The sequence below is a fragment of the Bos indicus genome, chromosome 23 (genome assembly GCF_029378745.1).
Source record: "Bos indicus isolate NIAB-ARS_2022 breed Sahiwal x Tharparkar chromosome 23, NIAB-ARS_B.indTharparkar_mat_pri_1.0, whole genome shotgun sequence".
Classification (NCBI taxonomy): Eukaryota; Metazoa; Chordata; class Mammalia; order Artiodactyla; family Bovidae; genus Bos; species Bos indicus.
This window is the reverse complement of record NC_091782.1, coordinates 16890101-16915089: the sequence shown is the minus strand read 5'-3', so window position 1 is coordinate 16915089 and position 24989 is coordinate 16890101. Positions and strand designations below refer to the sequence as shown.

The following is a 24989-nucleotide window of genomic DNA, read 5'->3' as shown; positions in this document are numbered from 1 at the left end:
CAACTTCCTCTATCCCCCTGGAGCATGGGAGCCTTGACTCTGGGCTGTGGCTTAGACTGTTATTGTTTAGCCACTCAGTTGTGTGACCCCCATGGACTGTTGCCTGCCAGGCTCCTCAGGTTCATGGGATTTTCCAGTTAAGAATACTGGAGTGGGTTGCCATTTCCTTCTCCAGGGGATCTTCCCCACCCAGAGATCGAACATGCAGTCTCCTGCATTGGCAGGTGGATCCTTTACCACTGGGGCACCAGAGAAGCCCTCTGGCTCAGAACACATAGCTTATCGAGAGCACGAGGTATACAGTAGGGGCCTACTGCATGCTTGTTAACATAAAGAAGCTGGGAGAAAGGAGCCTCTGAGTTTAGTGGCTGTACAGCAGGAAAAGGAAGGAAAAGAAGAAAAGTCACCTTGGCAGTCCCACCTCCTCCCAGCAGGATAACTTCAGGAATTGAGGTCATCTGGTTTGTAGGACACTTGGGTCGGGGCAGGGCGCTTGGCCCAAATTGCACCCTGGGAGCCTGGTCTAGGGCCCTAATCCATCCGCCACCACCCGCCACGTCCCTCACTCCTGTCCCCCGCTCTCCTCTTTCAGCTTCACACCCCCAGCCGTCCCTGCCCCTGTTACCTGTCCCCCCCAGCCTCCCCCCACCTCATCTCCATACTTGTCTTCTCTTTACATTTCTAAACGGGGAAGAAAGCAGGCTGGGCGGGCAGCCCGTGCCCCTGGAGATCCCCTCTCCCTCTCTCCCTTCCAACTCTTGCCACTTGCAACTGGCCCGATTTCATTACCAATTTTAATTTGCCTCTAATTAAATCCTGTGTATTTTTCCAACTCGCTTGCTAATCCACGAGGGAGGCGGGCGGCTGGAGTGGAATCTCTTGGAGCGATAATTACAAAGGGCCTAATCACGCCGGGGCTCCTGCCTTGGAATAAATTTGCCCGCATTACGGGGCTCCGATCCTCCGCTTTGCAAATGAGAATGACCCCAATTTCCGAGGATGGCCTCACCGGGGCTTTTTTCCCTCATTTCGAAGCCTGATTCGTGATGAGAGACTAATTCGTTACGCTGAAACATTAACGGCAATTTAAGGGGTCTGGCGGGGGCTGCGTAAACAAAAGGACTGGCCCACAACATGGGCCCTGGGAGGGGACGGACACAGGGGGAGGGCCGGCAAGGACCGTCAGCTTGGCAGATGGCTGCTCTGTCCCCGGATGAACGGCAGCTGGCCTGGCCCACACCGGCTCCCGACCCTTCTGCCCTGGTCTGAGGCAGACAGCATCCCAGGCTGGGGGGCCCGAGAAAGGAAAGGAGGAGGGAGGAGAGGAAGCTGAAATAGTTGAGAAGAGGAGGGACCTCAAGGAGCAGACGAACCGGTGGAAAGGAAACAGATGAGTCGGGTGTGTACGCAGGGTGCATTTCCCAAGTGACATGAGTGGCAGCTTGGCGGCAAAAATCCTGAAAGTCAGAGTGGACCACAAGCTGAGATGGTTTCTGCTGTGCCACAGGGAGGGCACAGGTGCTGCCCTACACGTGGCAGAAGCACCAGCAGAGCACAGCTCAATGGGACTCACTCACTGAGTGGGCTTCTTGCTGGGACCTAAACGAGGCGAGGGGAGGTAGGGGTGAAGACCTCCACGGAGGGAGACACACTGCTGAGACGACAAAGGCTGGGCCACCAGTCAAAGGTGGTTGGTATGAAGGCCCAGGGGGTTGAGCTATGGGAGGGGTGGCTTCCTGATGGTCATCGAGGGGTTTAAGGAGTCACCTAAACCAGCTCCTCCTGACCTCAAGAGGGATTGTAGAGGTGATATAGTTAAGAGAGGACAGGAAAGGAGGATAGGTGGGTGAGAGGCACTTGGCCCCCAAGAAGGAGGCTGTCTGTAGCAGTGAGGCTCCACACTGATTCCCCTAAAGGTAGCGGATTAATATAGTAAAGCAAATGTTACATAACAGCTGTAATGATCCCGACATTTGTATAGGACTCTGTCCTTTATGAAACCTGGTATCCAAACCGGCTTGCAGGTTGGAGACTGAACCAGGTGGCCCCCAGAAGGCCCTGCTGGCTCAGAGAGAGGGCAGGACTGTGGTTGGCAGGAAATGACATCACTCACAGCCAATCAGAGCAGCTGTCCCAGCCTCGCTGCATCTTTGGCAAGCACTGGGAATTGGGCATAGAGATACAGAAGGTCACGAAGCAGTCTCTCCTGCTGAACTTAGCACTCTCAAGGAAGAGAAGGCTGGGCTCTGTACAGACCCTACCTGTCCTGATCACTGGTGGGGAGGGGGGTCCCTGTGACACTTGTGGAAACCTGGTGGGCCAGGGGAGGTAGGCTGCTTAACTGTAGCTTCTGCTCTGGCCAGCAGAGGGACTCAAGAGCCAGGGATCCGATTCAGGTCCTGCGACACTGGGCCCTGGTATCCATCCTTTCCCACAGGGCGCGGACAGTTCCTTCTTTCCCCTCAGCCGCTCCCACCCTGCTGCACAGAATGTAATACTTTCACCCGTCAGACAGACAGACAGACAGACGCACACGCCCTCATGCTGGCTCTAGAAAAATAAACAGCTTAGTGTCCCAGCTCACGTTTCTGCACCCCATTTTTCTAGGGTCCCTCCCTTGCCTCTTTCTGGTCCCCCAGGAAAACTCTACAGCTGAAGGTGTTAAAATGACTAACTGAATGAAGACAATTATCTTCCTGCCACTGATGGCGGAGCTGGGGAGAGAATGAGTGTCTGTGTTTGTGCCCCACAGTACAGCCCAGGATTTCGGTCTACACACACGTCCAGGCCTGCAATCACCCATCCCCCCAACCCCCATACCCATTCTAGGCTTCAGAGTGTGCACTTTGGCAAGGAATCTGGACCTTCAAGGTCTCCTGTGAATGGGACCCAGGCCTCCCTACCAGGTTCGGGCACTACTGACTCCTGGAGGCCCTACTTCAGGGGGCTGGGGTCTTTGGGGCCAAGGGGGGGCCCTCTAGAGAAGTGGAGGTGGGGGTGGAGGGGCCCAGGGCCCAGCCTGGGGCCTGCTGAGTCTTTTGTATAGAACTGCCTCTCCAAGGAGCCTGTTAGCCAGCTTTGGTTTCAAAGGGATGTGGCAATGTGCAAGGTTGCCCAGGGCCCTGGTGAGGAGGAAGGGGCATGCCTTACCTTCCAGGTGGCTGTGTTCCTGCGGAAATAGGCGAACATCCTGGTGAACCAGTTATAGATCTCGTTCAAGGTCAGCTGCCTGTCGGGGGTTTCCAGGATGGCCTGTGGACAAGGAAGAAGTACAGGGACCCTCAGTCTGGGCCTCCAAGGGTCACAGGCCTGTGTGCTCTCCCTAGCTCTCCTCTAGGGCCCTTAACTCGTCTGAGGGCAGAAGATACCCACAGAGGAAGCGCATGGACAAGCCTGGGGGTGCTCTCTGGTCCCCTGAGAGGGGCAGGCTGGTTGCAGTCCAACCAGAGGCTAAAGGGGACACAGGTCTCAAGGGCCATGCTCTTGTTGGAGGAGCGTGTGAATTTCTGCTGGAGAGAACATGGCTCAAACAGCCCCTGCCCTCAACTGGGAAGGAAAGCAGCATTCTTGAGAGAAAGTAGAGCAGGCCATTTGGAATTTATCCTGGTTTTGGCAAAGGGCACCCCAAGCATGAGATGGAGTGTGTGTATGAGAAAGACAGAGAAAAGGAGACAGATTAGTGACCGTAAGTCTACTAAAAAGTAGTCTCAAGGGAGTAACCTGTATGTGGAAAAGAGAGAATGGATGACACGGTGGGTATGAGCAGCAAAAAACAGCGAGTGTGCTCTCAGAGACAGGTCCACCTGACCAGCAGGCTGGATCAGCCGAGGTCCCATGGGAGAGGCCACTGGTTGAGAAAATCGCGGGTGCGAGCGGGACGGGACTCCCGTGATGCTCTCTGCTCCCAGGATCCCCTGGGGGCCGGGACCCTGAGGGAGGTGCGCAGCCAGTGTACTGCCCTCCACCCACTCCCTGTGCCTCCCCACGGCTGGCTCACCTGGCGGATCAGGGAGGCGTAGGTGAAGGGCGGCCGGACGTCAGCGTTTTTGTAGAACTCATGGTTCTGGGCCAGCTCTGGGGGGAGACAGGCAGGGCATGAGGAGGTAACCGGAAGCGGGGGCTCCGGCTGTGGCGGAAGACGCGCCTCCCCACGGCGGCCCTTACCTGAGGAGATGGGAGAGCAGAACTTGTCGCTGCTCCTCCGCCGGGCGGGGCCCCCGCTGTGCAGGGACGCGGAGCCCAGGCCGGGGGGCCTCAGCGGGGTGACGGGGGCGGCGGCCGAGGTGGGGGGGTGCGCGAGGCCGTCTGGGAACGAGTCAGCTGCGGAGACGGTCACCTTGGAGAATGAGGAGGAGCCGGGGACTGGGTTCAGCTGTGAGCAACGGGGCAGGGTGCTGAGCCGGGGGCCCCCAGTGAGGGGCCGGGGGCGTGCGGTTCTGAGAGCCGCAGGGAGGGGAGAGTCACTCACTGGCTGGCTGAAGGGCTTGGGTTCCGAGGGCCGCATGTGCAGATGGGTCATCATGGCCTGCAGCCGCTCGCTCTCCTTGGCGAGCTGTGGAGAGGCCGGCGGTGAGCGGGGACCTGTGCTAGGGGCAGCCGGGCCCTCTTCCCCTTCCACATCCCAAACCCCCATCTCCAGCACCTCTCATCCCTGCCCCCTGGTGTCTCCCTCCGTCTCCTGCTCCGTGAAACCCTCCCCACTTATCCTGACTCTGTGTCCCCGGCCTGGAGCCCAGCACAGCCACTGCCCGTCAGTGCCCACTGCTCCCCAACAGCACACGCCTTTTCTCCCCGTCAAGGGCAGAGGCCGTGGCTGAAGTTCAGCGGCACTTGTGTGTGAGTGCCCTCACACACTGAATGGGGATACAGGAATGGACGGATGATTCATTCACCCCTATTCATAAATTCAACGGATCTTTCACAACCACCCTCTCACGCCAAGGTGCTCTGCTGGGTACTGGAAGGCAGTGGGTAAACATTGGTTGGCTGCTTCAGGGACTGTCCCGAGTAGCCTCCGAAGTATTCCAGGCTGTAGAGCGTGGACTCTGGAGCCAGACTGCTCTGGTTCTAATCCCAGCTCTGCTACCCACTGGCTGAGTGACCAGAGGCTGCACCTCTGTGTGCCTCTGTTTATGTCTGTAAAGTGGGCATAGCATCTTCCCAGGTGGCGCACTGGTAAAGAATCTGCCTGCCAACGCAGCAAACGCAAAGGGACACAGGTTTGATCCCTGAGTTGGGAAGATGCCCTGGAGTAGGAAATGGCTACCCACTCCACTATTCTTGCCTGGAAAATTCCATGGGCCAGGACTCTGGTGGCCTACAGTCCATGGGGTTGCAGAGAGTTGGTCACGACTGCGCACACACAAAGCGGGCATAATAATAGTACCCATCATATAAGGTCATTCAGAGGATTCCTTGAGTCACCTAGATGTTTAGCATAGCACAAACAGGTACTGAATATGTTAGCTATTCCTGTTTATTTTTGTTGTTTTTATTAGTATGCGTCTCTTTGGGACCTCCCAGCAGAGTGGCCCCCAACCCTGGCTCCCGCCTCAGAATCCAGCTGTGTTCACAGACCTTGAGAGCCTAAGATGACCCTTGCAGAAGCCCCCCCGCGCCCTGCCCCCACAGCCTGGGGCCACACCTGGATCTCCAGCTGCTGCACCACCTGCATCTGCACACGGCACTGGGCCGTGCTCCGGTCGTCCAGAGCGTGTTCTGTGTTGAGGTGTCTTCCGGTGGGGAGGAGGGGGCGGACAAGAGAAAGTTGGCCCTGGTCGCCCTGCTGTCACCACCCTCCCCTCCCCTCCTCTAATCCCGCCCACAGCCTGGAGAGCAGACAGACCATGACATACAAAGAAGGGAGCCAGACAAAAAAAAAAAACAGGGCCACGGAGGAAGCCGCCTTCTCGTCAGCCTCCTTTGATGTCTTTGCTAAAATCCCAGCTACAGAGAGATCTAATTGCAAATGAACTAATTAAGTAAACCTCTGACGAAGCGTGAAAACAATTTGTTTGACCCTGATGCTGCAAGGGTCTGGGAGACAGCGGAGTTAATCAGTCAGTGACAGAGCCTGGCACGGCTGTGGCAGCTGGCCGCCTGCTGCCAGCCGCCTGTCCGCCAGGCCCGGAGGCCGTCTCTAGGCCGTCACTCTTGGGGCTGGGCCTGGGGGAAGCCGGGGAGGGCGGTGGGAGAAGGTCTCTCTTCCTCCTCACACCCCCACCCTACTGGCCTTCAGCTGCCTGGCGACTGGGGACTGGGAACAGGGGACAGGGAGGGGAGGCTGCCGGACCAGGAACACAGATTGTGGCGGGGCGGGGCAGGGGGGGTGGGGGGGTGGTGGGTAGGAGCGATGAGGGAGTTGATGGTGCAGAGAAGGAACGAGGGTGCCCCCCCCCCTGCCCCGGGGTGAGGACACAGGACACTTGGCCAAGTTGGGTGGCAGGCTAGGGGGACAAAGGAGAGGGGTGGTGACACCTACTTGATAAACTGGCCCAGGTCTTCACACAGGGTCTCACAGCCTGGCCACTTGCACTCTCCGTGTCCGTACAGGGGGTGGGAGCCAGGCGTCTCCTCGTGGGAGGAACTGCAAGAACAGGAGGGAGAGAGGGATCAGGGACCCTGAACACCCCAGCAGCCTGGGGTCCTGCGCAGTCCCAGCTCCCCTACGGATGAGGTTTCAGTCCCTAATACAGGTTCCCCACAGGCTGAGCACAGTTTTGTGTGCCCCGGGAGAAGTAAACCCCCAGCCCCCACTATGGCAGCCCTTGGGGTCAAGGCCAGCCCCCAGGCAGGTGTGCAGTGCCTCCTCCCGGCCCGAGCCCCATACCTGTCTCTCCGAGGTGTGAGCACAGTGGGCTGTCCGTTGGGCAGGGTGTGGTGGGAGAGGGGGGGTGAGACTTTGGGGGGGGCGGCGAACGAGGTAGCGGTGGTGGCCGTGCCGGTGAGGTCCAGCCCCTCCTGCTTGACGCTGTCCTCGGCGGGCTGCCCGGGGGCACCCTCGCCCTTCCACAGCTGGGGCAGGTCCGTGGGGCACACAGCTGCTGCGAGGCAGAGAGGGGAGGCTGGTGGGGCCCCAGGAACACAGGCGGCCCCCTGCTGCAGCTGGCTCCTGGGAGCCCTTGGGGGCAAGTGAGGGCGGTGGGGTTGGGGCTGGGTGGGGGCTGGGCACTCACCTTGCGGGAGGGTCTGCAGGGGCCCCGAGGCTTGGCTGGGCTGCAGGCTGACCAGCCCCTGTCTCTGTAGGTTGAGCAGGTGCTGCTGCTGCAACTGTTGCATCTGCAGGAGCTGCTGCTGAAAGGCCAGCTGCTTGTTCCCCAGGGCCTGGTGGGGGGCCCGCGGGGGCGGGCAGAGAGGGGTCCCCTCAGCCTCGGGTGTGCCATCTGGCCCCCATCCCGCAGCCACCCCCTCCCAGGGCCTGTCGGCCCCTGGAGCTGTCGTGGTGGCGTCCGCCGCTGCAGCCTCCCTGCTCCCGGCCCAGCTTCCATAGGGCTGCATGCCGCCTCGCGGTAAACACGCCTGCACGCACGCACGCAGGCGCGCAAACACACACACACAGCCAGACCCAGACACGCAGCACGACGCCCTCCCTGCTCCCGCCTCCCTCCTTCTGCGGCTTCAGCTCCCGCACCACAGCTGTGCTCGCCTTGGGGGGGCAGGGGGCTCTCATCACAATGATGGATGAGCCTGTCAGACTCGGGGGGCCACTCCTGCTTGGCGGGCACCCTTCCCACATGCCCGGGGTGCCCCCCTTCTGCTCTGAGGAGGGGGCCTTCTCCCCTCCAGCTCCTCTCCTCTCTTGCTTCTTAGATACAGAGAATCCAGGAGTCTGATGGGACTTTAACAGATCAGCATTGACAGGTCACCAGACAGGGGAACAGACACATCGCTACTGCCCAGGTGCCCGGCGCCCGCCCGCACTTGCTCGTTCTGCTCTTGCTGGCTCTCTCTTCCCTGCCCCTGGCCCCTGATCTCCCTACCAGCGCCCCTGCCCCCCGATTCAGTACTTCATGCAAGCATTGGCGAGTCAGTCTGTCAGTAAGTCTTTTCTAAAGCCCCAGGAACCAAGCAAGTCCTGCGTGCTTAGGAGGCAGGGATGGCTGGGCCCACCACCCTGGAGGTGGGAGGATGAGGGCGGGTGGCTTCTCAGTAAACCCACTCTAGAGACAATGCAGAGAATGTGACAAATACAACACCTCCAACGGGGAGGCTGAGGCTGGGAGGGAATGACTGGGCGACAGCAAGGCAGCTTCTGGGAAGAGGCAACTCAGAACATGGCTGTATGTGGGTGGCAGAAGCGGGGCATGGGGCAGGGGCAGGGGGTGGGGGGTGGTACAGGGCCTGGTGTGGAAGCTTAGGAGGCACTGTGGCACAGAGAGGGGGAGTGATGGGGGCTGCGGGGTACCCTGGAGAGGCAGCACAGGATGCTACAGGACGTGACAGGAGTTGGAATAGAGCTAAAGGGACTGAAAGATTCTCAGGACCAGGCCTGGGGGGCTGAGGTGCTGGGTCACTGAGATGAGGAGGCGGGAAGAGGGCAGGACCACTAGGCAGCCTGTCCTGAATGAGGACACTCACACATCAACACGTGTGTGCTCAGATACCCCAGGGCTCGGTGCTTCTGCTCTCCTCATCCCACAACACGAGGCAAGGAGATGCGGACTGAATGGGGTTGAGGGGAGATAGAGGAATGTGCCTCCACCCCCCGCCCCCCCACCCATAACCCCCTCCCCAGCCTCTCCTGATTTTTCTACTGTTCCCACAAAGCAATTCTCTCCCAACCACTCTGGGATGCCCAGCCTCCGGCCAGGACGGGATTGAAGTGGCGGGTGAAGGGCAGGTGTCCTTTGAAGGGCATGTCCCGCCCTGCCCAAGCCCCTCACCTCTTTGGGTTGCTGCTTCCCGGCCTGCTGTTGGGTGAGGAGTTGGAGGTGGAGCTGTTCTTGCTGCTTCTTGTAATATTCCTGCAGCTGGGGGTGGATAGCAGGGCGGGAGGGGGTTAGCATTGGCCGGACTGCTGACCCCAAGGCAGCACCAGCCCTCTCAGGACTGGGCTGCTGAGAGACAGATGGCCCAGCAGGGAGGGCTGCCCTGCCCTCCCCGGTCTGCAGTCTGCGTGGAGAGAGGTTCTTCCCTGAATAGAGCCAGGACCAAGAGGGGCAAGGGGAGGTTCCCCCACACTCCGCGCCCTCCCTCTCCCTTAGTAGGTCAGGAAAAGGTGGGGGATGGTCTCTGTCCCTCCCTTGGGGTTTGGAGATACAGGTGGGGCCAGCAGGCTGTGAGGGTGTAGGGTGTGGGGGGTCTGCTGTGGGAGAGGCCTGACCTCTGACCTCTCCCCAGCTGTCCTGGAGGAAGGCAGGTCAGTCTGGCCTGAGCAGTCTCTCTGGTTTCCGCCACTGCTGTGGCTCTTGGTGATGTTGCTAGTAAACAGGGTGGGAGTAGGGAGGCTGGAACACCCCGTCCTCCCCTCCCTGCCCTTCCCTCAGCCCCGGGGGCAGACTCACCTGCTGGATCATGAGCGCTTGCTGCTGCTGGAGCAAGGCCTGCAGCTGGGGGGGAGACAGGATCTGCTGCATCTGCTGGGGGGTGAGCATCTGGGGCGACATCATGGCCACCGACACGGGCACCTGCGGGATGGGCTGGGTCAGACGGCTCACCTCCACCCCTGCCCCACGGAGGCCCCCACCCAGGGCCCCGCCCCCAGCAGGGCAGAGTGGGTGCGGAGTGAGCAGCCTTGGGTTCACATTCTGGCTCTGCCACCTGCTAGCCGTGTCTCCGGACAAGTGACTTACCTCCTTCATTCTTGGTTTTTTTCTTAGAAAACAAAACATTTTTTGGCCATAGAACCTATGGGATCTTAGTTTCCCCAACCAAGGATAGAACCCCGTGCCCGCTGCAGTGGAACTGCAGAGTCTTAATCACTGAACCACCAGCGAAGTCCCTGTTCTTGGTTTTGTTGTCTCTGAAATAGCGACAGTCTCGGAAGTAGCGACAGTGCCTGCCTCTTAAGGTCATCACAGGGGTTAAGGACCTAATACTTAGAACAGAGCCTGCAGATGCGCTGTGCTTAGTTGCTCAGTTGTGTCCAACTCTTTGCAACCTCCGGGACTGTAGCCCGCCAGGCTCTTCTGTCCATGGGGATTCTCCAGGCAAGAATACTGGAGTGGGTTGCCATGCCCCTCCTCCAGGGGATCTTTCCAACCCAGGGATTGAACCCAGGTCTCCCGCATTGCAAGTGAATCCTTTACCATCTGAGCCACCACCAGGGAAGCTCTTATATGCAGTTCTTGGTGTGGGAAGATTAGAACCTAGTGACACTGGTCAGTAGAATCGATGCTTTGCAGGATTTCCACCCTCCACCACCAAGTGATGGGGAGGGGCGGCATGTAGCCACTGCCAACTGCTACTCAGTGTGTTCTGATAACAGGACCCACAAGGTGGGCCTGGCTAGGAGGGCAGCCTGCAGCCACAGGAAGGTATCAAAATGCCCACATGGTGCTAGGATCTGGACTTTGGCCCAGCTCACATCCATGTCATGTACTCCAGCCCATCTGCCTAGACGGCACATGCAATGGCCTGGAGCTGATGCCCAGGGAGCACGGTAGTGCCATCCTGGGTGAGTGGATGGAAATCCAGAGGTCCAAGTGGGGTGGAAATACCAGGCAGGAGCACAGGGAGGCAGACCACTGCTCCTTCTGGGCACTGAACTTGCCATGTGACCTCCTGGCAAGTCACTGGCCGTCCCCAGAATCTCCCATAAAACAGGGATCGGACTGCAAGAGATGCCTCCATCCTGCTGGAACATGCATGGTTCTCAAAACAGGGCAGCTTTCTGTCCCCCGCCCTGGGTGAGGCCTCTCTAAGAGGCCCAGAGAATCCAGCTCCAGGCAGAAGGTTCAGGGAAAAGCAGTACCATTATTCTTTCCCCCAGTTCCCGCCTCCCCTGAAATCCCCAAGCTGGGCATTCATAGCCAAGGTAGTCCAAGTGGCAACACTGTCTTGTTGCCCTGCTTTAGCAGGAGAGGTGTCCTGACCAGCCCATTGGCCACCCCTCATCAGTCTTCAAGGCCTACGTGGTCAAGACTCTGATCTCCTGCCTTACTCTCCAGCCCCAGAACAGCCCCAGCAGAGCTGGCACACCACAGGCACTCGATGTAAGTTTATGCTTCCCCGAGCTGAGGTACCTTCCCTTGCAGATCAACTTTGGGGCGGGGAGGGAGAGGAGCCAGTGGCCTAGTCCAGGAGGAGCGTCCTGCAGAGACTTGTCCTGGTTAGGACAAGACAGGTTATGTCCCCAGAGGGCTCCTGGGCCCTTTCACCTTTCCCCAGCTTCATGGGTATGGCAGAAGAGGAGGAGGAGGTTCCACTCAGGATCCCTGGCAGGGGCTGGGCTCAGCCTGAAGCCACCAGTGAGGTTATCCCCAGGCAGAGGGGGGACATGCAGGGGACTGAGGGACACCAGCAAGTCTCACCGCCCCCACCCCATAGGCAGTGGCCAAGCCGCAGCCCTGGACTCCCCTCCTCTACCCCAGCCATCTCCATGCAAACATCCCTGGAAGGGGCACCTTGCTTTTTAGCCATGGTCACACCGGGTGAATTAGGGTTAGGGTTGGAATTCATGCCCAGGTCTGTGCGCTCCATAGTTCCCACTGTGCCCAGGTCCTGCACTGCCTGCCTAACCTGAGCAGCTCTTGAGAAGGGCTGGGAGAGTGAGCGGAAATGGAACCATCCAGAGAACTGAAGGGGTCAAAGAGGTTGGAGATTCCAAAGCCCAACCTCCCTCTTTATAGCTGTCACTGGGGAAGACGGGGAAAAGTCAGGCTGCAGGGCTGTTCTGGTCCCCACCTCGGAGGGGCCTGCGGTAGGGGGCAGACCACGGCACAGGCCCAGCCCGCCTTGCAGAGCCAGCCTGTATCCTTTGCTGGGCCCCCCAACAAGGTAGTGATGAGCTCAGTCGTGGATTCCTGAGTCAGGTGACCCAGGTTCTCGTCCCTGACACTGACTGTCCTTTGAAGTCCCTTAAGCTTCCCTTTCTGCATCCGCTAACTGGGGTCGGGCAGGCCTGCTTCCCTGCTTCACAGGACTACTCAACAGGAAGTTGTTGGCAACTGATAATGTACCAGGCTAAGCTCTGTATGTGCATCAACTCCCTGAATTTTCACAGCCACCCTGGGAAGAGGGCACCATCATGGTCATCATTTTATAGATGAGAAAACCGAGGCCTAGAGGGACAATGGGAAAAGGGGTAAGTGGAAGTTATTTGTGTGTCATGAAACTCTACACAAACGTAAAGACAATTACTTTTGAAAACCCTCTGGATATTCCATTTTCCCTCTGTGCCCCGACTCCTCCACGAGTGCACCCCAGCACTTGGGCCCCAGGGGCATTACACGGTAAGGGTCACTTGAGACCAGAGTCTGGCCCTCCCATGCTCGTGGCTGTGGGGACTGACCTAGAGCAGATGGCCAGAGCTCTGGCCAGGAACACTGAGCCCAGACACCCGGGAGGTCTTTCCAGGCACCAGGGCTGTGAGTCACTGCAAGTGGCCTGCAGGAAAGGATGCGGCATTTCCTTCCTTGGGGCTTTCCTACTTGGAGGCAGGGGAATGGAAGAGATGACCTTGGAAGTCCTCCCCAGCCTCTGCTGTTCCTGCCAACTGGCCGAGCAGCTGGCTGGAGAGGTGGCTGCAGCAATCTGGATGGATTACCTTGTGTGTACTTGTCTCTAAGGTGGCTCAGCAGGGTCAAGAAAGGTCAGTGAGGCGGCTGCTGCCTGCCGATCTCCTAGACCGCCTGAACCCATCCCTTCCCTTCCCGCCCCTTGGGGGTTCTGAGAACTGAACTGGAGCTCCCCTGGTGTCCCCAGTGACCCCCCTCTCCAGGCTGGGATGTGTCAGGATGGGCACCGTCAGCGAGTCAGCTCGGCGAGGCCCGTGAGTCACCATCTGGAGGGCGGCCAGGGCAGCTAAATGCTTACAAAAGCCCTGGCAGTGTGAGCCCCGGGCAAAATGCCGCCAGCTGCCTCCAGCCCCGCCCTCAGCGACCCTGCTTAGGCTCGGGGCCCTCCAACCACCATGCATACGGGATGCTGGGCTGGGAGGAGCAGAGATGGCACCTGACACAGAAGAGGCCCATTTGGAGGCTGAAATGGATACAATTTGGTGCCAGAATCAAGGACCCAAACTCAACCTCTTTTAAATGGGTGAGTGGGGAGACTAGGCCAAGGTTGTAAATAACCCTTGAGAATAACCAGAGAGTAGTCCTCAGTCGTGGCTGGAGCTACAGCAAGAAAGGTCGTGGTGAGACACCAAGAACTTCAAGGAATGGCAAGGGGGCTGAGAAGATGAGACAGTGGCTGGCTTAGCTAAGGGGCTGCCCCAACCACCCTTCTGAAGAAAACTCCTAGCTACCTGTACTGCCTTCTGTGAGTGACTCTCCCTGCCTGGGACCCAGGCCCAAACCAGGCAATCTCCAGGCTGGAGCTGGAGACCTAATCTGGCATTAGAAACTCTTGTGAAGCTGGCTCTGAGAGAGAGGGGAGGTGAACACAGCTGGGGGGTGAGCGGGCAGGCGATCCTGCCTTGAGTTGAGGACTACTGGGAAAGCGGCTGCCACTGAGCTGCCTGACTCACCTCATTCAAACTCCAGATTGACATAATGCACTCTCCCGGGTCCTCCTACCAGCCATGAGATCACAGAAAAGCTGTTTCCAGGCCCTGGACCTCACTTGGGGTCAGAAGCCCCACTTCCTTGAAAACTGAACCGAGCATGGGGAGGGGAGGTAAGGAGGGTGTCCAGGGTTGGAGGAGGAGGGTCACTGGCTGGGACCCCAGGCTCCTGGAGAAGTTCAGACATGGCCCTAAGAACCCCCATCTCCCGGAGCCCAGAGAACCATCAGGCCAGGCCTCTGTACTGGGGACTGTGGTTCACTACTGTGCTAAGCACGGGACAACATCACAATGTAGGCAGGAAAGAGTGTGTTCTGGAGCTAGTTGTTTGGGTTCAAATCCTGGCTTGGCCTCTTGTTAGCTGTGTGTCTTTGATCATGTTTCTTAACCTCTCTGGGCCTGAGTGGCTTCATCTGCAAAACGGAGCTAATAACAGCGTCTATCTCCTAGGATGGTGAAGATAAAATGGGATGATATCTGTAAACCACCTAGTGTCTGCCCCATGGTAAGCACCGTGCAAATGTGGTCAGTTTAGGAGGTACTGTTTGTTGAGTGACCTGTCATTGTTGGTGGTGGGGGTGGTTTCCTAAGGAGGATTCCACAGAGTCCCTTCTTTTCTCAAGTATTTCAGACCCTACCCCTCATACCCAGCCACAAAATCCTTCTTGATGCCTGACCTCGGTCCTTCCAACTACCATCCAGCTCCTTCCTCTCACTGGGTCAACAGACCCTCTCTGGATTGGGGAACATTGCAACCGTTCCCCAGCTGACTCCTCCCTGATTTTAGAAGGTGGTGCTGGCTGGACCAGGGGCTTCCCAGGTGGCACAGCGGGAAAGACTCCACTTGCAAATGCAGGAGCCACAGGAGACCTGGGTTCAGATCTCTAAGTTGGGAAGAGCCCCTGGAGGAGGAAATGGCAACCCACTCCAGTGTTCTTGCTTGAAAAATCCCTTGGACAGAGGAGCTTGGCGGGCTACAGTCCATGGGGTAGCAAAGAGTCGGACATGACTGAGCATGCAAGCTATTCTAAAAGCAGTAGGCTGGGCCTAGGGTAGAAAACTCAGAACAGACTCAGCACAGTAGCCTGAGGGCCACTTCAGACCCAGGGAGTATATGGGGGTGGGGTGGGGGTGGAGAGTGAAAGTGTTAGTCACTTGGTTGTGTCCAACTCTTTGCAATCCCATGGATTAGAGCCCATGAGGCTTCTCTGTCCAGGGGATTCTCCAGGCAAGAATACTGGTGTGGGTAGCCACTCCCTTCTCCAGGGGATCTTCTTGATCCAGGGGTTGAACCCAGGTCTCTTGCATTGCAGGCAGATGGCGGGGGTGGGGGGGTGAGGGGGGTGGAGGTGGGGAGGGTGAGTTCCCTAGTTTAAACAGACCCAGTCCTGACACTACAGGAGACATGAGAACTTTATACCTCAATCCCATTAGCTCTCCGAATTCTGTCCTCCCCTCCCCCACCCAGGCCACTACCCCTCTGTGCCAGGCTCCTCCCCCTGAAAGATGTCTCATTGGATTGGAGGCTTTTAGAAGAGGGCCACTGTCTGGCACCTTTAACTTCTTGACCGCACTTACATAAAACACAGATCTGCGTTCAGAGCCCCAGGACAAAACCCAGGCCTGGGTCCTTGTCCAGGCACCCAGTTCCCCATCCCTGCCCTGCCCTCTTGTCCCCACTTCCTTCCCTCAGCACCCCACCCCCCAAGGCTCCAGCTTTGCTCACCCTTCCTCCCTTAGATAAACTTCCTTTCAAAGCCCCGCTTAATCCTCTCCCCAATTCAGAGTACCCCCCCTCTCCCTGCAGAGAGGGGTGGGGAGAGCGAGGAAGCTTGGTGGCTGGGCCAGGCAATGGGGAGGGGGGTGGGCTACCCACGGAGCTGTGACCCACCCCGACTCAGACTGTAATTCTCCCAAGTTCTTTGTGACACAAAAGGTAAACAGAAGGCCTGGCTTACCCCCGCCCCCCACCCCATCTCCCCTCCCCCAGCCGGCCAGATGGGCCGGCACACTGGGGGGAAGGGAGAGGGGGAAAAAAGGGCAGATTGTGCAAAGGAAAACAAAAGAGACAGAGAGACATCAAGAGACAGGAAACGTGGGGAGACAGAGGGTTGGTGAGAGAAGAGGTGGGGGAGGACTGGGCGCGGTGGCCTCATCGAGTGAGAGCTGGGGAGTGGAGGGGAGAGGGACGGACTGAGTGACCCAGAAGTGCTGGGAAGAGACCAGAGGCGGTGGGCAGAGAGGTGCAGACGAGGAGGGCTGAGTCAGACTCAGACTCTGAGCGACTCGGCTTGGGGGGAAGGCCTGGCGGTCAGGTGCAGATGGGAGGGCAGCGTTTCTCCACCCACCCGGCAGTGACTGTGGCTCCCGCTGGGAAGCTGCCCCTGCCCGCTCTCTGGCACTGGGGATGGGCCAGAGCGCTTCTCCGGCGGGTCCTCCCCTCCCTTGGTGCCCGGTCTACCCCAACCAGCCAGTGTCCTCCTCACCTGCACAGCGGAGGCCGACTGTTTGCTGTCGTTGTTCCCTGGGGAGCTGAGGCCCGAGGCCTGCTGCAGCAGGAACTGCCGGGCCACCTGGAGAGCCTGCAAGACAGGGGCGCATCAGTGCTCCAGCGGCTCTAAGGGACTTTTGGAGAGAATGAAGGGGAGGAGGTCAGGTTCACGTGGAAGGTGGTGGGAATGAGTGAGTGGGTCACGGGGTCCACCTGGGCTTGTGGATAAAGCTAGGAGTCATTGAGAGAAGCCACCAGGCTTTGGGGATCCGAGCCTGGACTCACTCCAGGGACTCACTCTGGAACTGTTGGGACTCAATGGGGCAGTGGTAAAGAATCCGCCTGCCAATGCAGGAAACATGGGTACAATCCCTGGATTGTGAAGATCCTCTGGAGTAGCAAATGGTAACCCACTCCAGTATTTTCCAGTATTGCCTGGAAAATTCCATGGACAGAAGGGCCTGGAGGGCAGCCCATGTGGTCCCAAAGAGTTGGACATGACCGAGCACATAACACACATGTCAATGGGGGAGCAAACAGAAGGGTGGGCAGTCAAACAATGATCCAGGAGAAAATATTAACATTAACAACAGAGATTATTTGTTGAGCATCTACTATGTACGTGTCAGGTACTTAACAGGGACGATCTCATTTGATCCTCTCCTGGGAAGGTGTGAGGTAGGGATTATCAGACCCATTTTGCAGATAAGAAAACTGAGTCTCCAGGAAGTTAAGTAATATGCCTAAGATCACATAACTCAGAAGCATCAGAGCTAGGATTTGAGGCCAAGAAGCCTGGCTCCCAAGCCATCTGTCTTACTGGGTGATAGGTAGTCAGTCTGAGGGCTCATGGGAATATCATCCACTTGAAGTCAGAGCACACAGTTCGGTGGATGAAGGTCTGAGCATTGCATGGCTTTACGAGTCCAGGGGGGTCTAGGCCCAGGACATCATGGCACTTGGGGAATTGAACTAAATCCTGAAGGGAGTGTGAACTATCAGTGAGGCCAAGATGGACCTGAGGTGGTAGGATCATGGGAATGGGAAGTGCATGGAGTTTGCAGGAGGAGCATCTCTGGCCAGTCAGTGGGTAGGGGAGGTGGGCAGATGGGCAGTGAGTGGGAAGTTGGGTAGGAGAGGTCTGGCAGGAATGGAGGGCCCAGGAAGTTCTCTGTAAGGTCTGCCAAGCCCTCCATCCCTGCTCCTCACCCACACCCCCTCCCACTCCAGGTCAGTAGATGGTGCAGAGGCAGGGGGTACAGGGCTAGTTTTGAATCCACATTCCAGAAGCAAAAATCTGTCTGTCCCCAGGTTCCTCGAAGACCTCCTCAGGGCCCGGAGTGGTTGTGTCCAGGTCATGGACAGCAGGCTCTGGCATCAGGCACACCTGAGTGTGAAGTCCAGCTGTGCCACCGCCCCCCACCACCCCCGTGGTGTGATTGTGGGCAAGTTATCCCCTCTCCGTGCATCTAGACCTCCTGCTCTGCAAACCTGGGCCACCACCCAGCTCCGAAACACGCAGGGGATGGGGGTGTTAAAGGACCAGTGCTTGGCACACAGCTGGCATTCTCAGGATCCGCTCCTTTCCCTTCCGAATCTCTCCGCCTCCCTTTGTCAGCTCCTCCAGCCTCTCCCCAGCACACCTATTAAATGAACCCACCTGTGGCCCCCTCGCACATGCACATTGCAAGCTGAGCACCACCAAGGTGGCTCTGGAAGAGGGGGCATGGATGCATGCATACTTCCCCCGGCCCCCACTGAAAACACTCAGGGAGCCCACTGTGTACCAAGCGTAAAGGCACACCCCCTTCGCAGCCTTTTCATTGAACAGCTGAGCCTCCCAGAGGCTTAAATCTAGTTCACCTTAGGACAGTATCTAAACACACCATGGTGTTCCCTATGGGAATGTGTCCCTGGGAAGAACTGGGGTCCAGATTAGCGTGGCCCTCACCAGCGCTTCAGATCCTAGACCTCCCCCATGCCCTTCTTTCTGCAGACCTCAGCCTGGAGAACTAGCCCAGGGGTGCTTCTCTTTAAGACACACATCAGAAAGTAGAAATCTGACCTGAGTCAAGGGCTCCGAGAGGCTGTGGGAGGAGGTGTGGGGTAGAGAGAGGAAGGAAGGTGGCCGAGTTGTCATCAGGAAGGGGCTCTGCTTCTATGTGCCTCATTTTTAGGGACCCCCCCCAGGTCTAGTGACACAAGCTAGACAGATGTTCTACGTCCTCCAAAGGTAGAGATGGGGTAGAAAGGTCAGGGGTCAGGAGCTGGCAGCCCACACGACCCAGAAGGGGCGCTGGTCAGGGTGGTCAGATGCACCCCAGATCTCTAGTAGGAACAGAGGAGCCACATGGGAAGGATTTCCAGGGGAAGTTGAGCCGGGGCGCGCTGAGCAGTCTCCTGATGGGGGGAGTGGCCTGGGGGGCTGAATTCACTCCTCACTCTCCTACTTTGTGGGCCCCTGGAGCATGAAATTACAAGACTTACAGGGAAAAAATGACAGGGCCTTACAATCTCATTCCTGTGAGAACTCCCTGAGGCAAGCCCTCGTCACCGCACCGCCCCCCCACCTCCACTTCCCCAATTCCTACCACTCTGAGCTTTTCTCCTGTTAGACCAGGTGACAGCGGACCAGGTGAAATTCTAGGCCTGGCCAGCGTGTCACCTCCTCTGACCTCCCAGCCTTCCCCACACACTCCTTCCAGTTTCCGGTGTGCCCGGGACTGTGCTAGGTGCTGGGGAAACAGAACATGGCCCTGTCCCAGGGCTGTGATGAGACGTCGGAGGCTGAAGCGGCGATGGGCGCCAGAGCCCAGAGGTGGTGGCAGTGCTGACTGGAGTCTGGAAGGGCAGGCTCACCAGGACTGCACCAGGACGGTGAAGGGAGAAGGGAGAAAGCATAGCGACCCCCACCCCACAGACAACAGAAATGGACAGCGAGTCTGGGGACCTTGAAACCACTTCCAGGGACAGAAAATCAAGTTGTGTTGGGGGTAAGTAGGCACAGAGGCTGGAGAGCCTACGGGCTGTTCCTCCAGGCACTTCATACGTTCATCCTTTACTCATTCATTCACTTTCATGGCCACTTGCCTCGTTACTGGCTTGGAGAAGATTGAGGGGTGACAGAGAAGATGGGGGAGGCCACAGTGGGCAGCACATGCTCATTTCATGGACTTTGTTTACAGCCCAGCCCCAACACCCGACCCAATGAGGGACCTGGTTCCACCTACAGCTGCCCAGGGGTGGGTGATGGGTGGACAGGGGTTTGGGGCCCAAGCTCCCCTCCACAGATGTCCTGGTCATTTATGCTTAGCGCACTGTGATGCTGCTTCATCCTCACCCCCATCCAGACCCCCAGCCAGGGGTGGTGCTCCAGGAGGAAGGGCGGGCCAGGAGAGGCCCTTTGGCCCAGGAAGTCCTCCCCCAGGGTGGTCACCCATGGGATCAGGTAGGTCTGAGACTTTCTAAAGCCCCATCCGACTCGCAGTCACCACCCTGGCACTACAGGCGTTAAGTCTACCCTGCCTGCCTCAGCTAGGGCCTGATACATCACTGCAGACTGCCCACCTCTGAGACATGTGGGAAATGACACCTCCCACCCAACCTTGACAAATGCAGCCCCCCTTTCTCCGCTGATGACAACCAGGTCCTGGCCTCCTTGAAAACAGAGACATTGTTAAATGGATCAGTGGGTTCCTGCCCCGGCCACCAGCACCTGGCAGACACCCTTGTGAAATGTACTTGAGTCTAGGCTGAACAGGGAAGGCAGGCCCAGGCTGACACAGAGCTCCGGAGCCAGCATGTGAACAGGGCCTGGCAGTTTTCAAAGCACTTCTACATTTAGGTGAAGCTTCCCAACCTCGAGCTAGACAGGGCAGGTGTCACTGGCTTCATTTGACAGACAAGGAAATTGAGGCCCAAGGTCCCATAGCTAGGAAGTGGAGTTCAGACACCGCCGACTGCCCAGCCCCCCTCTACCCCATGGAGGGATCATCGTGATCTCATGCACAGTCTGGTGAGGCCTACAAATGTGCCTTCCCTGAAGTCTCGGGAGCTTGCAGCTGTCTAGACGTGAAGGGGAGGGTACAGCTGGATGAAATGGGGGAAAGACCAAAAAGAGAATCTCCCCGGGAGGGAAAGTGGGCTCAGTTCCCCCTCCCTGCAGGCCGGAGATACCCAGATACAGCTTTTGGTGGAAAGAGGCAATTAGGGTCCCATCAGGGTTGGAAATTCCCTGGAGGTCCAATGATTAAGACTCTATGTTTCCACTGCAGGGGGGCAAGGGTTTGATTCCGGGACTGGGAACTAAGATCTCACAAGCCACGTGGTACAGCCAGAAAAAAAAAAAAAAAAATCCCACCAGGGAGAAGGCATGGAGGGCTCAGGAAGCAACAGGAAATTGGGAACCAGTTGGCCTTTTCAAGCTTATTTTCCCTCTCCCTCCACCGCTCAGACTGAAAACCGAATGCCCAGCTCTGTGGTTTGGGAAGTGGGGTCTAGTTTTCCTCTCAAGGAGGCAGCACTGGTCCTTTCAGTTCCTGAACTGAACAGATCCCTGGTCAAAGGGATCTGGACCTAAATCCTGGCTCCCCCATCTACTGAATGACCTTGGCTAAATCCTGCTCTGAGCCTCAGTTTCTTCCTCTGTAAAATGGGAATAACCCTGTAGTCAGCTCAGAGGTTTGTTGTGAAGAATACACGAGACAGTGTACATGGTGTACTCAGCAGTGTGGCACCCAGCAGGTCCTGGATGGACATTAACTCCTGTGATGGTGATTCATCTTTCACCTTCCCAGGCAGCTCCTGATCGTTTGCCCACTGCCACCAGAAGGACTTGTGAGCCAACCCCTCTTCCATCTACACCCACCCCCACTCCCCCTCAAGCCTAAGAACTCAGTCTCGCTAATGAAGCCGAACTCTCCTCCCCACTGCCCATTCAGAAGTCATTAGCAGGATCTCCACAATTAGGAACAAATGGTTTATAACGGATGGCACCCAGGGAGGGCTGCGCGGATGGAGGGGAATGAAGCTAGTGCTTGGAAGGCAACAGGGAGCTGCTAGGAAAAGAAAAACAAGTCCTGGGGCAGAAGGGTCTCTCCTCTACGGAATGAGACCACACCCTCATTTCTGTCTGGGAGAATTCAGGGAAGGACCAGTGACCTCTGTGCGGAGGTCAGGTGCAGGGATGTTTACCAGTTCTTTCTCCAAGCTAAAGGATTCCAGGTCTGTGTTGGGGTCGCAGCCTTGCTGTGTGCGTGTGCATGTGTGTGTGAGGACATGGTGCTCAGGAAGACAAGCTTGAAGGACTGAACTTTGAGAACAGAGGAGCAGCATCACACAGATCACAGACCTGGTGAGCCAGAGGGTTAAAGGGTTATCTAGTCTGGTGTTTTCCAAATTGCTGGCCTGGCCATGATCTAATGGTGGGTCATAGAATATCAATTGAGAAGGTCAAAAAAAAAGGAAAAAATACACACACACATGAAAATATCAGAGTTAATACATAAGCATAAGCATTGTTTCATGAAACTGTGCTGCTGCTCCAAACAAAAGGTATTTCTTACGACAGATTCCAGCAAAAATATCTGCCAAACACTGATGTAGTTCACTTTATCGATAAGGAAATGGAAATTCAGAGACGGGCAGTGAAGTGCCCAGAGTCATACAGCAGCTGAAGCAGAACCTGAATCCCCTGGGCCTGACGTGGGCTCTGAACAGGGAAGAGCGGCCAGGAGGTGGGCAGGCAGGATGAAGGACCCCCAGGAATTAAAACTCTGGTTTAATTCCAATGGTGGCGAAGGGCAGCCAAAATAAACAAAACTGAAACTTTTGTTTGCATCTAGCTAATTTTGGCAAAATTGGGATCTCAACTGTCTGGATAGTTTCAACTGAGAGCTGGCTAGATTTAGAGGAAGGGGCCCTAGAAGGGTGTTTAGGGGGCCAGCCCACCCCAAACCTGAAAAGCCCTCCCAGGAAGGCCTATCACCTGATCACCTGTCCCCCTGGAATATGACTTTTGATTCCTTTATCCATGATTCAGGGAGTATTTATGAAGTCCCGCAGGGCACTCACACTGTCCTAGACACTGGGGACACGGTGTGTTTGCTTTAACCGGGCTCACATCCTAATCGAATGAGACAGACGCTACAACACAGTGAAGCGAGCTGTGAGATGGTGGCCATGTCGTGCAGGACGGCGGGATGGTTACTTAGGTTGTATGGCCAGGGAGGATCCCTCCTAGGACACACTGAGGATGAGGGTGCTACTCTTTCAGGGGAGGTATATACGACTGGAAGGAGCTGGTGCAAGAGTCCAGAAGCAGGCGTAAGGCTGGAGCGTTATGAACCAAAAAGGCCAGTGTGGCCAAGCTTCTGAGGAAGTCTCAGGAATGAGCAGCAGCCAGATCACAGGGATGCTGGGTTTTTTATTGCATTCTATATTCGAGGAAAAATTGCTGGAGAATTTTATGAAAGAACAGATATAATCTCTGAGAGCAGATATCTAACCCACTGCTAGTAAACAGTAGGTACCTAATAAGTACTTGTTGACTGGTACAGGAAACCTCTGTCTACTCCTTGAAATACAAGTCCTCTGGGACCAGAGTGTGGAGGGAAAGAGGACAGGGAGAAGGTTCAGAGGTCAGGGGTCCCAGCCACCAAGGGTGCTGACCTGGGGGGATCCAGGCTCTCCACCAGCCAGGCTTTGTCCTCCAGCAAAGAGACATAAAAATGAAATTACGCAGAGAAGGAGGGGCATGGAGGATGGGGGAGAGGAGACCATAAAACCCCCGAAGTGATTCTACACCTTTTTCCCTTGGAAAAAAAAAAAAGCTTTTTGGGGAAGGCTGTAAATTTTTTTTACACCAACCTCGTAAAAATGACATCGGCACATTCTCAAATTAGAACCATTAAAATGAAAACCAGCAACGCACAGATACAGGCAGGCCCACGTGGGTGGGAGACACACAGCCCAGTTTCAGGACCCCATCCCCAACAAGTGTGTTGAGAATGCGACCCCTCCAAGGAAGACGATTAACAAAAGAACCCACCAGGGCCCAGAAGGGAAGGCCCTCCCTAGAAGCCGGCCCTCCCCTCCATTCTTGCCCCTCTTGGGGCCAAAACCAGCTCCCCAGGAAGGTCCAGCAGTGGGATCTGGAAGAAACTGAAGCACTGTGGGCTGAGGGTGGCGGGGTGGTGGCGCTTCCCCTCCCAGACATGTCCCAGTGACTGGAGTTCTCTGGAAGCGGGTCTGCTCCCAGGTCTGGGTTCAGGGCTGCCGTGAACCCAGCCACTGCCCTCACGCTAGCCACCCCGCAGGGGCTCTAAGAGTGGGGTTTGGAGTGGGGGCTGTGCGGGGCATATGGTTCCCTCCCCACCGACTCCCACTGGGGGTCCCGCAGGAGAACACCTAGCTGACCCACTGAGAGGGGGTCCCGGGATATGCCCACCTGGCTTCAGTCCTTCACCCTTAGAAGAGGAAACACTCACCTTCTTCCCCCTCAATTCTCCCCACTGTCCCCAAACTTGTTATCAGTAAGGACAAGAACTCTGGTGTAAAAGGGAGATGAAAGAGGCCGGGGGGTGGGAAGAGGGGGTCTCAGAATTCCACAGCAGAAGGGAAGCCTGGGGGTACAGTGGGCAGGCTCCTTCCTAGTCCCGAGGAAGCAGGGGCCTGGGGACACCCCTCCTCTACCTTTCTCTCCCCTCTTAGGGAAACTTCCTTTCCTGTTGGACTAGGAGGCAGACACGCAAAACAGGGGGGCCTTTGGCTTAGTCACCCAGGAGGGGTATGAGAAGGGGAATTTGGCCCTCTCAGGACCCTGCCCGTCACCTTACTACCTGACCCCACCTCCCACTTGCCCCCTGTTCCCAGGCAGGAGGGACACAGGGAGTTTCTAACACTCCCTGCAGCTGTCGGCAAGTCTGGGACCTCCCCCGCGTGAACTTTCTAAGTCTCCCCTCTGAGGAGTGTGGGCCCTGACTCTCCCTTCAGGGCCCCCAGCACCTCCTGGGAAAGGACTCATTCTACAGAAAGAGAAAGGGAGTCTGGAGGGTGTGGGACCGGAGATGAAAGAATGGGATCTGGGGCGGGAGCGAAGACTTTAAGAAATGGGCCCCAGACCTGCAGACGAAAGGCAACTGCTGTCAGCACGTGTGAGGTGTCTCTGCTAATGCACCTCCGAAGACTCCCCTTTTCCACCCCATCCCCCCAGGAGCTGGGGCCACGAGAGCCAGATGGGGGAGGGAAAGGAAAATCTCTTCCATTCTTCCTTCCCCCAACTCCCTGACACTGCCCACCCCCCGTCTCTATGGAGGGGGCTGAGGTAAAAGCCCATTAATGTGCAGAGCCCCCCAACCATTCTGAATCTCCTCACAGGATGTGAACAGGGTGGGATTTGGCCCCGGTTGCCACAGCAACTGCAGTGGGAGTTCCCAGACGCTAGGCAACCCTCCTGTGACCCTTGCTGACCTGTCACCCCCGCAACCAGAGGACAATAGGAGTGGCGGCTCTGGAGGCCCCGGACGCCTTTCAGCCCAGCCGCTCTGCCCGCTGCCCGCCCCCCCCGCCCGCCGCCTGCCTGGCCCAGTCCTCCTGGCCCCAAGTCCAGCGAGCATCCAGCCTGGCCCCCGAAACCTCCCCAGGCCCTCCACCTCACTTCCCTAGAGCTGCCACACACTTCTCCCAGCCCTGGTTGTGCCCCCATTGGAGAGCCCAAAGGATATTTGTGGAGACCCCAGGGAAAGCCCTACACACCAAGAACGTGTTCATACAGGTGAAGTCAGATTAGGAGAAAATGCAAGGGTAACCTTCAAAGAAAAAATGCCATCCTAG

General features: G+C 57.1%; 1 protein-coding gene across 7 annotated transcripts in view; it reads right to left on the bottom strand.

The window, feature by feature from the left end:
• FOXP4 (forkhead box P4) overlaps positions 1-24989 on the bottom strand; it is a 51128-nt gene that overhangs the window by 4863 nt on the left and 21276 nt on the right. For 2 of the 7 annotated variants that reach the window (XM_019986141.2, XM_070777956.1), the window contains exons 3-13: positions 16153-16248; positions 9504-9626; positions 8883-8969; positions 7176-7323; positions 6830-7043; positions 6482-6586; positions 5645-5732; positions 4469-4552; positions 4165-4372; positions 3998-4074; positions 3151-3252 (exon numbers count right to left, since the gene is read on the bottom strand). In XM_019986141.2, the coding sequence (XP_019841700.1) occupies positions 3151-3252; positions 3998-4074; positions 4165-4372; positions 4469-4552; positions 5645-5732; positions 6482-6586; positions 6830-7043; positions 7176-7323; positions 8883-8969; positions 9504-9626; positions 16153-16248 (1332 nt within the window). The remainder of the gene's footprint in view (positions 1-3150; positions 3253-3997; positions 4075-4164; positions 4373-4468; positions 4553-5644; positions 5733-6481; positions 6587-6829; positions 7044-7175; positions 7324-8882; positions 8970-9503; positions 9627-16152; positions 16249-24989) is intronic. The other 5 variants (XM_070777959.1, XM_070777958.1, XM_070777957.1 and 2 more) reach the window with 5 other exon arrangements.